At 40.4% G+C, this 13,592-nt stretch overlaps 1 protein-coding gene across 2 annotated transcripts in view; it reads left to right on the plus strand.

Moving 5' to 3' along the window:
• The window catches only part of LOC134868038 (synaptic vesicle glycoprotein 2C-like), a 59,032-nt gene that overhangs the window by 11,665 nt on the left and 33,775 nt on the right, over positions 1 to 13,592 (plus strand). For both annotated transcript variants that reach the window (XM_063888906.1, XM_063888905.1), the window contains exons 3-4: positions 6,913 to 7,093; positions 9,790 to 9,941. In XM_063888906.1, the coding sequence (XP_063744976.1) occupies positions 6,913 to 7,093; positions 9,790 to 9,941 (333 nt within the window). The remainder of the gene's footprint in view (positions 1 to 6,912; positions 7,094 to 9,789; positions 9,942 to 13,592) is intronic.

Below are 13,592 nucleotides of genomic sequence, written 5' to 3' on the forward strand. Positions count from 1 at the left end.
TCTCTGCAGCATTGTGCTCCGCTGCAGTTTAGCTATGGTAGACTGGCTCACGTACCTCCCCCGAGAAAGAGAGGGGGAGCGCAGCTTTTGTACATCAACACTTTCCCTTTAACATATGGCTTTCATATATCTGCTGGTGTTTGTTTTAAATTGGATCCTGTTTGCATGAAGCCGAGCTACAGGTAGCACAGAGTAAGGATATCAAGAAGTATATCTGCATTACAGGAAGGAGATTTGTGTAATAAATGGCAGTCTTTTGTGGGTTGTGTGTTGCAGTAGATTCTTCACGTGCAATCACAAACACTATCAGAAGCTAATGCTGTAATAAAACGGCTCTGCTGCTGCCTTGGGTTAGCTAATTAAAAGGTCCAGGGACAACAAAATGCACTGCCATCGCTTCAGTCCCACCACAGGGGCTATTCTCCCATTTATTGTCCGATTTATAGGACCTACTGATTGAGTTGTTAAGTGTTTTGTATTGATTTTAGCGTGCAACAAGAACAAGGAGCAGAATGAATCCTGTAAAGTCTCTAGCTGTGGGGGAAACATTTTAAGGAATATATGAAATCTTTATGGAAAATATTGACTGATGAACTTACCTGATAAATGATCAGAAGTTCTGAGAATAATCCACATTTGCAGTGCCTTTTGGGGTTTTCCATTTCCTGTTGTCTATTATAGGTTTTAGAGCATGGACTCCTTTGTTTACTTCTGTAACATAATGACATCACTATGTAACATTCCCGTAATGGCTCGCCCTCCAACACTTTGTACGTGATAGGCTAAGGGGTGGGACATATCAAACCGGTTGACCAATCACAACAGAGCCGGCCAGCTAACCAATCAGAGCAGACTGGGCTCTGGTTTCAGACAGAGGGTGAAAAGAGGTGCTGCAGCACAGGCAGGATGAGCCAAATAAAGAGCTTTCTGAACATTAAAGCATAGTGACATGTCCCAGTAGAGGCACTAAATACTAATATGAACCTGAAAATGAGCAGAATAACACCTTCAGAACTTGTGAATCAAACAAAAACAATTTGTTATAGGTTTAGGCAACAATAAAATAAGTAATTGTTTCTAGTCTTCCTTCTGACTACAAAATGTATTAATAATTATAACTAACAATATTTACTCTATGATAGTGGATTGTATATGAGTGTGTGTGGATCATGTTTGGATGTTATAATTGCTTTTTGCATACTGCAAACAGATACAGTAAATTAACTTGAATAGGAACAGAAGTCTGAATATTTTTGAGTTAAGTGCAGCATTACGAAAACAAATCAGCAGGTTTCAAAGTTAATTAATACCAAAGGAATGTGTTGTGCTCCCTTGTGTCCCCCCCTCTTACTCCCCCCTCCTCTGGTCTCATTCCCTGCTGTAACCCACCTGTCAATCACAACAATCCTCTGGGAATCCCCTCATCTATTGAATCCTGACGCTCTCACACAATGTGCTGGATGTTCCCGCTGAGGAAACTAGCACTTGATGCCGTCTGTCTCCTCTCATCCGTGCCTGGACATGGTGGTGTGGAGAGAAAACAGAGCAGAATGATGTCAAGAGAGAATTACACTTTATACACAAGAACTAATTACCTTAGGAAAAAAAAGCAGCATGAGTGGAGATAATTTAAGAGTTATCTGGAATAATCCCCCTGTATGCAAAGATAAACTGCAGTGAATGTACCGTTAAAAAGACTGGTGACACTGTCGGCTGGGAGCTCTTGCTTAAGGAAAAATATAGCACTACTGTTCAGGTGCACTCAGTAAAACTTTAGTAAGAGTTATTATGTTAGTGCAAACCACAGTGTTCCTGCTGGGCAATTTTACACTGGGGAACATCTATTTATATTCATACTAACCTCTCGTGGTATCTAGCAAAGGAGGTAGTTGTTTGGCCAGATATTTCTTTGGCTATTGCAAAATAGTGGTTTTGTCAGGAAGGTAATTTAATGTGGAAATGAAACAATGGAAATTGAGGATTAGAATGAAACCCTCTATATTCTATGTTTCACAGCACAGGGCAATTTTACCTATACATTTAACAAATGCTATTATCTATACTTTGTTAGTCCCTCTGGGCATTCCAATAACTTCATCCTTAATTTACAGTTTCCTTTTTTGACTTTCTACAGAAGAAATGGTAGTCTGCAGAGACAGATTCATTTGTATCTTAAAGTCTTAACCAAATATCATTTTACATTCTGCAAGTCTAGAGTCCTAATCTGTTGGTCCTCCAATCCAAATGGAAATATCTCTAAATGCAGACCTTCATGGTCCCCAATAGTGACTTTGCAGCCCTTTTCAGTGGCACCAGCAGGTTAAAGGCGCCCCAGTGGCTTATCAGGGAAGATTGTGCATCATTTAGAGGCATTTGCTGCAGTTTGAATCTGGCGCTTTGCTGCTTGCTTTAAATCATCCCGTCCCTCTCACCCCTACCTCTCCTGTTGCTCTTACTATCAGATTAAGGCACAAATAATAAAAAAACGATATTACAAAAGTATGTTTTCATATATCCCGTTTAATATCAATAGAAATACCAGCTGGACTAGCTAAGCATAGATCTATGGCTCACAGAGAATGTATCCTGATGACTTTTTGGATCCTATCTTTTCTTTTTTTCAATCACTTCCCGCTGTGTTTGCACTACAGGCTTAGCCGAGACCCAGAGCATCTTTCCTTTGTCTTGCACACATAAATGCAGTCATTTTACTTAGGACTTTCAAAATGTGATACCATGAAGTACTGTCCCTCTGTTGGACCCTTCATCCTAAAGATGCATATGTCGATGGCATGTTTAAAACGGATTTGATCCTCTTGTTTTATTTGTGCTGTTGAACATCAGATAGAGTTGCTCAGCACAGCTATGGTCCCTGTGCTCCACTGCTTTACATAACAGCCCTGCATATCTTGAGGCGAGTAGCGATTTTAAGGTCTGACCTGAGTCTGAACCCTGTACAAATCACAAATCCAATCTCAGAAAGATTTATATTGCATCTCAGATGCCCCATCACCCCCGCTATCCTCCCCCTTTATTACGGCTACAACCCCAGTGTATGGAGAGCCATAAAACAAATGAGTGGGAGTTACCAGATAGCATCTTTTTGAGTAGATGCGGTCAGATTCATTGTTTGTGTGTAGCTACACCATCAAAAGATGTCCCCAGTTTGTGCAGCTGTTTTGATATTCACTTTGATATTTATAAGCTTGCATTAGTGTTGCTTGCTCGCTATATCCTGCTGCCAGTAGGAGAGCCTTCCCTGCAGCAGCGGTGCATAGATATATCCAGTGGCTGTCACCTGTAATGAATCACTAGCTCTCAACATCATGTCTGCGCTGCTCGATAAGCCCTTCTACTTTCACCGTATCGGTCCCATCACCCCAAACACAGAGGGGGGAAGAAAAAGCAAGAAAAAACAGAAAAGGCGTCCTCTCCTCTGTGTGCGCTCTTTCTGGTGCTGCCTCCACAAAAAATGGCATCTCCTCCCCAAAACACATTAACATTTTTATTAGCACATAAAGTGCTTTATTTACTGGCCTGAGTACCCCAGCTTTCTCCACCAGCCTTTTCTATGCTGCCGGGGACAGGAAGAGAAACGACCACGACTTCCTGCGTAAAAAAGGAGCAGCGAGACGAATGCCCAGCTTCAAAAATCTGAGAGGTCAACTACAGCTCTGTTCCCCCCAAAGTTACTATAGGAAGTATTAGTTAACACTTACCAAGTAGTTGTATCAGGGCTAGTCCACATGTAGAGTTTCAAAACATAGCTTTCTCTATTCATTTGTCTTTTCTTTCAAACCAAATTGGCGTTTCTTCAAAACAGCTTTCTTACATTTCTGCCAGGGTAAACTCTGGTTTTAGTGTTGATAAGTAGCCGGGACGTTTTTTGGGCTTGTAATGCTGTGGATAAAAAAAAGTGTGCACAGCTTTGTAAGACATCCAAAGACCAAATTAAATGCAAACACACCTCCAATGCAAACTAAAGCCTCAGGAACACATTAATGGTGTGCCCATTGAGCAGCTGTTGTAACTTAATCGCTTCATTCATTTATCAATTGTTGTGTTTCCACAATACTTGCTACCAGATACTGACCCGGATACACACTGAACATCATAATTAAGAGTTAGGAAATAGGATTAAGATACTCTACAACTCTCCACAGGCCAGCGTTGTAACTAATGGCACACAGTCGTCTCCCTTCCCGCTGTGTAGGGGGACGAGACAAGGTTGTCCTCTGTCTCCGTTGCTCTTTGCACTAGCACTTGAGCCCCTAGCGGAGGCTATTAGACAACACAAAGATGTGCATGGGATGACGGTAGGGGGGACAACCCATAAAATTGCACTTTATGCTGATGACATTCTGTTGTTCCTGACAAAGCCTGACATATCGATACCAACCATTCTCTCTATTATTCAGGAGTTCAGTTCCTTCACAGGCTACAAGATAAACTATGGCAAATCAGAGGCCATGCCATTGGGTAGCTCATTTGATCTGGCCTCACTCACCAACTGTCCCTTTAAATTGTCTCCCACAGGCTTCACCTACCTTGGGATAAAATCCATAGCAAGTAAAATAAAGAAGGACCTAGATAGATGGCACGATCTACCCTTATCCCTTATGGGGCGCATTAGCCTAATCAAAATGAATGTATTCCCCAGGTTATTATATCCCCTACAAATGCTACCCCTGTGGATCTCCAAGAAGGTTGCTCTTGATATAGAGAGGGCATTCTCTAGGTTCATATGGCATGGCAAGAGGCCCAGACAGAAAATGAAAACATTACAGCTACCCTCAGACAGGGGAGGCCTGGGCCTGCCGAACATAACGCTCTATAACTGGGCATGTCACGCTCGCTTCCTATGGGAATGGTTACATGCTCATCTCGAATCCAAGCCCTGTCTAGATTTGTGGTCCGCTTTGCCGTCCTCACTTTGGAGCTTGGTCATGGGTGATAAGAAAAAGCTACATAGGGATGTCAAGAATAACCCAATTATATACAACACAATTAGAGTGTGGCAGGAAATCTGTAAATGTATAGGCAGAGGAGGTCATACCTCATTCCTGACCCCTCTTACGAGGAACCAGGATTTCCCCCCAGGTCTCCTTCCCAATATTTTTGACATGTGGCATGGCAATGGGGCGCGTGTGATTGGAGACCTATACGACAATAGGATGTTAATGACTTTCCAACAACTGCAGTCCAAATTCAGTATTCCCACAAAACCTCATTTTGGCTTTCTCCAGGTCAGGCACTTTGTTGGATCCAGGACCTTACTCTCTCTTGACCCAGTCATGTACAGTGATGTTGAGAGGTTCCTTATTTCCCGTAAAGGTCTCACCCGTTTTATCTCTTCCTTCTATGCACTGCTATACTCTCTTAGTCCAGGTGATATCACAAGCATTGCACAGAAATGGGAGAAAGATCTTGACACAGAGTATATTGAGGATGACTGGCAGGAGGCCATTGTAGTATTTAAATCCACCTTTAGATGTAATAGATTGAGAGAGACACAGTATGAAATATTACACCGTCTACACCTGACCCCTTACATACTAAATAAGATGGACCGTCAGGTTTCACCTCTGTGTAACAAGTGTCATAGAGGGGTAGGAACATATTACCATTACTTCTGGCAATGCAAATTGATAAAAAGATTTTGGGGAACGATCTCACAGGAACTGAGTGGCATCTTTCAAGCAAAGGTGAAGAGGGACCCTGGCCTTTTCATTCTCGGCCTCCCTCAAAGGAGGTGACTCTAACCCGTTTGAAGTTCAAACTATGCAACAAATTACTACTATTGGCCAGAAAATGTATTTTAATTAACTGGATCATTGATAAACCACCTACTGTCACCTTATGGTATAGGGAAATATTCCGGGTCCTCCCCCATGAACGACTTAGTGCAGTTGTGAAGGGTAATGAGGGGTCCTTTGGTGAAGTGTGGGCTCCTCTGCTCAACTATCTACCTGACGAATTGACTCATCTAGTGATGAGGGGCCAGTCTTCCTTACAATGGCCACGCCCACCTGATATAAATCCGTAAGGGTCTTTTCTTACAGTGTGGCACTTACTGCTTGATGTATCACTGTTTATTGTGGGATGCTGATGTGACTGGGACTACATTAATGGGAGATGTGTGTGTATATAGAGCAATATGAGGAGGGTGCCTGCTTGCACTGCGGGGGCAGATGGGGGGCAGTTAACTGGAAGATTTGCCTGCTAAGGATAGATGGATGTCAACATTTTATTTTATTTTATTTATCTCTGTTACTGATATGATGGCTAAATGTATATTTTGTGTTTCTGTTGAAAACCAATAAAAATCTGTTAAAAAAAAATAAAAAAAATACAAGAGTTAGGAAATAGAAAACTATTTATATGGACAGGTACTTTTGCAACTGGCTCAGAGCATACTGTATGTGCTGCAGCTATGCTTCACTATATTTTTTTGTAGGAATATAGATTTTGCGGAGAAACTGACGCTTTGAAACTGATCGTCAACACCAAAACTAAAACAAAATAACACACTCAACAAAAGGGCCATCTAGCTGCTAAATCTGCTTTATTGTCATGGGAACCTGTTGATTTCCGCTCGTCTTTGTGCCAGTTTAGTGTCCTTCAAATCTTTGTTTTTTGCTTTTAAGTTCTGTTTTAATTTTCTCTGTTGAACTTTGTGTTCAGACAGGCAGTTTTTTTTTTCACCGCAGAGAAACTGTACACGAAAACTGTGCATGCTCCTTAGAATCAAATAGCAGATTGGCTAGTTAGGTATTAGTTTCAATGCAAACAGTCTCTCCTTTTCTAAAGTGTAGTGTGTTTTTCACTCTGCTGTTTCACTAACAAACATTTGACTCCAGCTGGGTGTGATAATTAGCATCTTTCTCTGCGTCTCGTTCTCCGTGTCTCCAGGTAGCGTTGTGTATCTGGGGATGATGTTTGGAGCTTTCTTTTGGGGCGGCCTGTCAGACAAGTTGGGCCGTAAACAGTGCCTGCTGATCTCCATGTCCGTCAACGGCTTCTTCGCCTTCCTCTCTTCTTTCGTCCAAGGATACAGCATGTTCCTCGTCTGTCGCATGGTGTCTGGCTTCGGGTAAGTACTATAATATTTTCCTAATTTACACCCTGTACTCCTCTATGACTAAAGCTCCTCTGAGGGCTTTTACGTCACTTCCACTGCTGTCTTCTCTCCTTTAAAGTCAAAGCACATCACAAGAGGATATTTCAAACTTCCTTTTATTGGCCTTTATCCCCTGAGAGGAAAGGGGGGTGACAGAACGAACCAAAACCAAAACGTTAGCAAAAAGAGCCCAGCACTGTAAATTAACATCTGAAGCATTGGTGTGGTCTGCTTGACTGCTCACAGTAAATTTATAAATGACAAACCCTCCCATCTCACTGATCTGACATCACTGGTCATATGTAACTCTTAAAGGTCCATATCACACATCAAGCTACTGGGCAAACCAATAAACAGTAAATTATATGAAACAATTATGATTATAGGAATATTTGTACCATTACATTTAAAATTCTGATCAATTGTTATGACTGATGTATCAATTATCCCAGGGGGGAAATTGGTTTTCGAGAGTTGTTCCATTTTAAAATGAATAAACTAAAAGATCAAATAAACAAATATATAAACATAAAAATTAAGAAAGAAAGATAAAATAAGATACATAAACATAAGAAATGTAAGTAAAAGATTAGATAAAAGAATATTATACGGTGGCTCAGTCAGTAGGGGCTTGGACTGGGAATGGGGTCAACTATAATATAACAAAATATAATAATAAAAAAAGATGAATTTCAGACTGCTCTAGAGTCCTTTTTATTTATCAGAATCAGACTATTATTTTATTTAGTTTATTTCCAAGTACATTTTCTCAAACAGGAAATTGGCTCTGTGTTCTAACGGTGCAAAAGCACAGTACAGGAAAATGATGTGTTGACATTTCTCCATTTCATTCATAACAACCGATAAGTCCAGCTTGTTTCCAGCACACACGTTTATTCCCCCTGCTCTGGCAGTGGTACCTGATCTGTAGCTTTTATTTCATCACTTAATTCTCCTGTGTTTGCAGGTAAAAGAGATTTATATATTTAATTTGGGTAATATGTTACATTTGTTCCTGGTTTATCTGCCTGAATAGTTTTATAGGTGAACAATATTTGTTCTTCTTATTTTATTTACAACTTCAATTGGGACAAACACAATCCAGTATTGATTGTTGTTGCATTTTATTATGCTTGTTTTATTAAGACTTTCCTTACCTCAATAACATAAGCTTATTTGATAAGGAGGAAAAGTTCATTCAGACTTTGTGAATTGGCCAAACATAGCACACTTAAGACTTGTTCTTGTATTCACTCAAAGTCTTTGCATCAGTTTCTTCTCTTCTAATTTATTCTTAAAACTCTGAAGCTGTGACTCAAACTGCAGACACAGATGGGCTCCTGCTGACGCTGCTCGGCAGTTCAGTCACATTAACACATGAATCACTTGACACTATCTAATTGTAATAATACGGGCTGATTGACTAAATAACAACATTTATCCAACATCCTGTGCAATAAGGAAAATAGGAATTTTGAGGAAAAGTAAATGTGATGATGCATGAGAGATTAAATTACACACTTGTAATATCCTGTGGGCTAATATGGGGCTCTCTCATTTTCTTCAGCCAAAATAATTTCGTACACACACATTTTTGAAGGAACGAGTAGGATTCCTTTGTTACAACTTAAACAGTGGTTGACCGTAGTTTGAACTCAACAGTTTGTTAAAGGCCCCCTGTTACAGTATACTCTTATTCAACAATATATTATAGGTCTCAGATATATAAAGAACATGTCTCTAAAGTCTTTGGCTCGAAATACCAAACGGATCATGAATTATAGCATGCCATAAACCCCTCTGGTTCAGCCCTGTTCCAAAACTGCTGATTCTGTGTCTGTAGCTTTAAATGCTAATGAGCTGCTGTTGGCCACGCCCCTCTGTGAGATGATTGGTTTTTAAAAAAACGCAATGGTGCTCTAGGAGGAGATTCAGGTAATGAGGTGGGCTTGTGTTACCTTGGTTGGTTATTGACTAATGGTTGCTCAACCCCTAAAACATTGCAACATCAAAAAAGTGGTTTTATAAAGATGGATCAGGACAAAAAGAAAGAGAATATATCTTTTCCTGAAACTTTCCAAATCGCTTAGCACAGAGTGGATACATATTTATGTATAAAAGACATGAGAAAGTGGATTCTGCACAATAGGTGACATTTAAAGTCCTACTCATTGTGCCTTTAAGCTAAAGAGTTGCTACTAGATAATCATATAAGTTTTAGAATGAACAAAAACAATGAGTTTCATTTAGGAGCTTTCTGGTGACATGATGTAATTTGTCTTGTTTAATAGTTTACACATGATTGCCTGCAGCTCGAGCCTAGCTTAATTTTTAAGTTATGAAAAATTCAAGTTTAAACTGATAACACAGGCTGGCAAAATCACTCTTCTCCTTGATGATTAAAAACTGTTAAAAATCGATATTCTTGAAATTCTAATTGCATAGTCACAAGATATGATGTACTGTTGTTCATCACTTGAGATAATGAGTTGTCTAGATTTGTTCCACATTCACAGATGGAGAAACGGAGAAATGCAGCTGCAAACTCAAATTATTCACCGTAACAATGAATCAGTTATAAATGTTTGTCATCACACGCATTCATATTATCTCAATGAGAGTTGGCACGTGCAGCCATCATGGTTAATTACATCAAACCCTGTTTGCAGGATTGGTGGTGCGGTACCCATCGTGTTCTCGTACTTTGCGGAGGTGTTGGCTCGGGAGAAGAGAGGAGAGCATCTGAGCTGGCTGTGCATGTTCTGGATGATCGGAGGGATTTATGCCTCAGCCATGGCCTGGGCCATTATCCCACACTACGGTGAGTGACGGCGCTGACCTAATGCACCAGTCATAAAAATGCCAGACTGACGAGAGTGTTAAACAGCACCGGGAGTCATGAGTGACTTTTTTCCTTATTATTATTACAGCAAAGTGAAGTATCATTCCATCAAATGCTTCTGTTTGGACAGGGATCGCATAATGTTGTAAAAAACTTTGAGTTAAAGAGGCCCTTTTATGGTTTTTGGGTTTTCATTTCCAGTAGTGTATTGTTTTATGGTTTTTGTGCATGTAAATGGTCTGCAAAGGCTAAAATCAAGAAGTTCCCTCCAGAGGGAGTTCCTCTCCCCCACACTCCCCCCTGCCTGAAACGCCTCCATTGGACTCCTTTGTTTACTTTCGGAACATAGTGACATCACAATGTCACACTCGCGTTTCTATCAGCTAGAGCTCCAACACATGGTATATGATAGGCTAAGCAGTGGGACATATCTAATCGGTTGACCTGGTCGGAGCTAACGAATCAGAGTAGACTGGGCACTGGTTTCAGACATAGGCTGAATAGAGGTTCTGCAGCACAGGCAGTATGAGAAAAATAAGGACTATTATAAACATAACAGCAGGGAAATATGTACAGGAGAGGCATAAAATACAAATATGAACCTGAAAATGAACATAATATGTGCCCTTAAACGCCTTTTAAAAACATTCAAATGCCAAAACACTATGTAACGATGGGTCATACTCATAAAATAGACAAAATACAGCGTTCAGGTTGCAAGGCAATTTTCCAGGAATGTGTGTTTGCATGTTTTTGATTGGCCAATGAAGCATCTTGCTGGATGACGCAGCAGAAAGTTTGGGACTGTTTTCGGTCGGAGCCTTAGAAACAGGGAACAATTATTCAATGTACATTTCCTTTCAGCTGCAGTGACTGAGGTTACATACTGCAGAGATTTCCCACTGTCAGGAATCACTCGCATCACCGGTTTAAACATTACTGCAAACAGAGAGGGCAATAAAGTTTGACTCTGCAGTACGTGTCTTCTGTTCATGATGCTCCCTGCTGTTGTGGTGCATATACACCGCCACACGATACATAACATGCAGGTTGAAAGACTTGCAGAATCACAGGGCTGTATTTAGAAATGGCCTCCAGGGTGCACACAGACACAAAGCAGGTGGCAGTGTAGGTGGAGCTCTGAAAATTGCAGCAGAGGAAAAAGCATGAAGCATATGTCTGCCTACACATTGGATATGCACATAAAGGCTTTTCTAACTGCAAAATATTGAGAACTATGGTATGTCAGTATAGCAATTTAGTTGTTTTAATCAAAACAGGACCATACTGTGATCTTTACATTATTAAGGTCCCCAATGTAGAATTGGTGTTCATTTGATGCTATTTAACTGTACATATGCCATCTATAAAACATCTGTCCATCCTGGGAAAGTGACCCATCCTCTGTTGCTCTCCCGTTGTGGGGTTTTCTTTGGGAGTTGTTCCTTGTCTGCTGCGAGGGACAAAGGACAGAGGATTTTAAATGCTGTGTGCACAGTAAAGCACCATTAGACAAATTTATAATTTTTTTAATTGGGCTATATAAGTAAAATTTCAGTGATTGATAACACAAAAAAAACCCAAAATTGAGAGCTGGGCGACAACAGAAAGGGAATGGGGTGTGTGTGACAGGATGAGAACAAAAGGAGCTAAATGAAATCAATCGGATGTGGTGCGGCATGGACAAAGAAAAGTGGAGCAGATAAAGAGATTAGGAGGACAAACTGGATGGAGGGAGAGGTGGAGGGTGCGCTTGATTTATGTAGCTTGTGTCAGGCATAATCAAAATGTGAGGGGATACGACAGAGGGCTTAAGGGAGCTGGTGAGAGAAAACAAAGAGAAAGGTAAAGAGTGATAAAGGGTGAAAGGAAAGAGATGAGTTTGCTTTTGGACCCTGGCAATCAGGACCCTGTCTCTGCCAGAAACACTTCTCTGAGTGTGACTCTAAAATAAAAACGGTTACCTCAAACAAGTGTTACCATAAAGTGATGCAACCCATATAAAATTAGCTACCACAAGTATAGAAAACTAGTGCACAGTATTTGAGTTTGGTAAAGCAAGTCCCAAATACCCCAAAAGAGAATCTGTAAAACAGTGCTTAGTGGACAATCAAACATGCTGTCATGAACTGGAGCAGGGGTTTTCTCATTATTTTTCATATTATCTGTGCCTATTTGGTTCTATCTTTGCTTTTGTATGTGCTTTTGTGTCTGTTGCGTTTGTATAAAGGGGATTTTCATTAGGCATATGTGCTTTAAATGTGCTGCAACTGTGCTTATGTGTTGTAACTGTACTCATAGGTCTGTGCCTGTGCTATGCTGCGTTGCCTCTCAAAGGCCATCAAACTGCCAGGGACTGCAGGTGAAAATGAGCCTTTATCGTTAAATCTGGCACACTTACACAATGAACTCAAGTGCTCGTGTTGATTAAAATACATTGTCCCATCTTATATTAATTAAAATATAAAAACTAAAATATCAACGTCATTGTACACAGTAGCATATAAGTCATTCATTTTGATAAATCCATATCTGAAATTCTCTTTACATAATTCCAGTGAGAACTCTCCCTACCCTCTACATTAAGTGTGACACCAAAGAGTTTGAGTTAAATATTTCATTTCTGCGCTGTATGCTGTTTTTAATCAGCACAGACTTACAATAACATGCTTGAGATAAGTACTAGTGTCTCATTTGTGGCTATGAATACCTTGAAATTCAATGTTTCCATGTAAAGGATCTCTTTGACTTATCACAAACTTTATTTATGTGAGTGTGTGAGCACCAGCTCAGGCTCATAATCGAGGCCAATTTTTTAACACACTTTTCCTCCAAGATGCAGCGGTGTGTGTGTAATAGGTTCCGCCGCAGTGCTCCCTGCATTGATTGGTGGACAAAGGCCAGAAACTGTGTGTCTGTGTGTGTGTGTGTCTATGTGATTTGTGTGTCTTTTTTGAAGGTTTTAGGAATGTGTGTGATAAAATAGAAAAGACTGGTTGAAAAACCTGCAACTGGAGCTTTATTTGCATGCGTGTGAGTGTGTGTTGCAGTGTGAGATGTAACGCAGACTGCTCTGTTAGCCTCTGTGTGTGTTCATTGACAAACCTTTGCTTTAAAATGTGTCTCACAGACTTGAACAATGGCCAAGGACAGTGTGTGTGTGTGTGTGTGTGTGTGTGTGTGTGTGTGTGTGTGTGTGTGTGTGTGTGTGTGTGTGTGTGTGTATGCTCACTTTCTGTAGAATAGGAACATAAATCTTGCTGAGTATCTGAATCAGTCAGCCATCCCCTCCAGTCCATTAAAACTATAATCCCCTCTAATGAGGTTTGTATTGGTACAGGCTGGAGCAGCACCATAGCCCCCCCCCCCCCCCACACACACACACACACACACACACTGATACAGCTTTTAAGACTGGGTAGCCCCCAAACACAAAATGCTCCACCACATACTCGTGACTCTTTGCTAGCAATCATATCCATTATAAATATCTATGCATAAAATAATGATATTCGCAGAAGTATGCAAAGTTCTTTCCACCGTTAGAAGGGCTTAGTTGTTTAGATGGATAAGATTTTATATATTTTATATCTAATATATATGTTGCAAAACAGATTAACTACAGAAATA

This window comes from Eleginops maclovinus, chromosome 8 (assembly GCF_036324505.1).
Source record: "Eleginops maclovinus isolate JMC-PN-2008 ecotype Puerto Natales chromosome 8, JC_Emac_rtc_rv5, whole genome shotgun sequence".
NCBI classification, from domain to species: domain Eukaryota; kingdom Metazoa; phylum Chordata; class Actinopteri; order Perciformes; family Eleginopidae; genus Eleginops; species Eleginops maclovinus.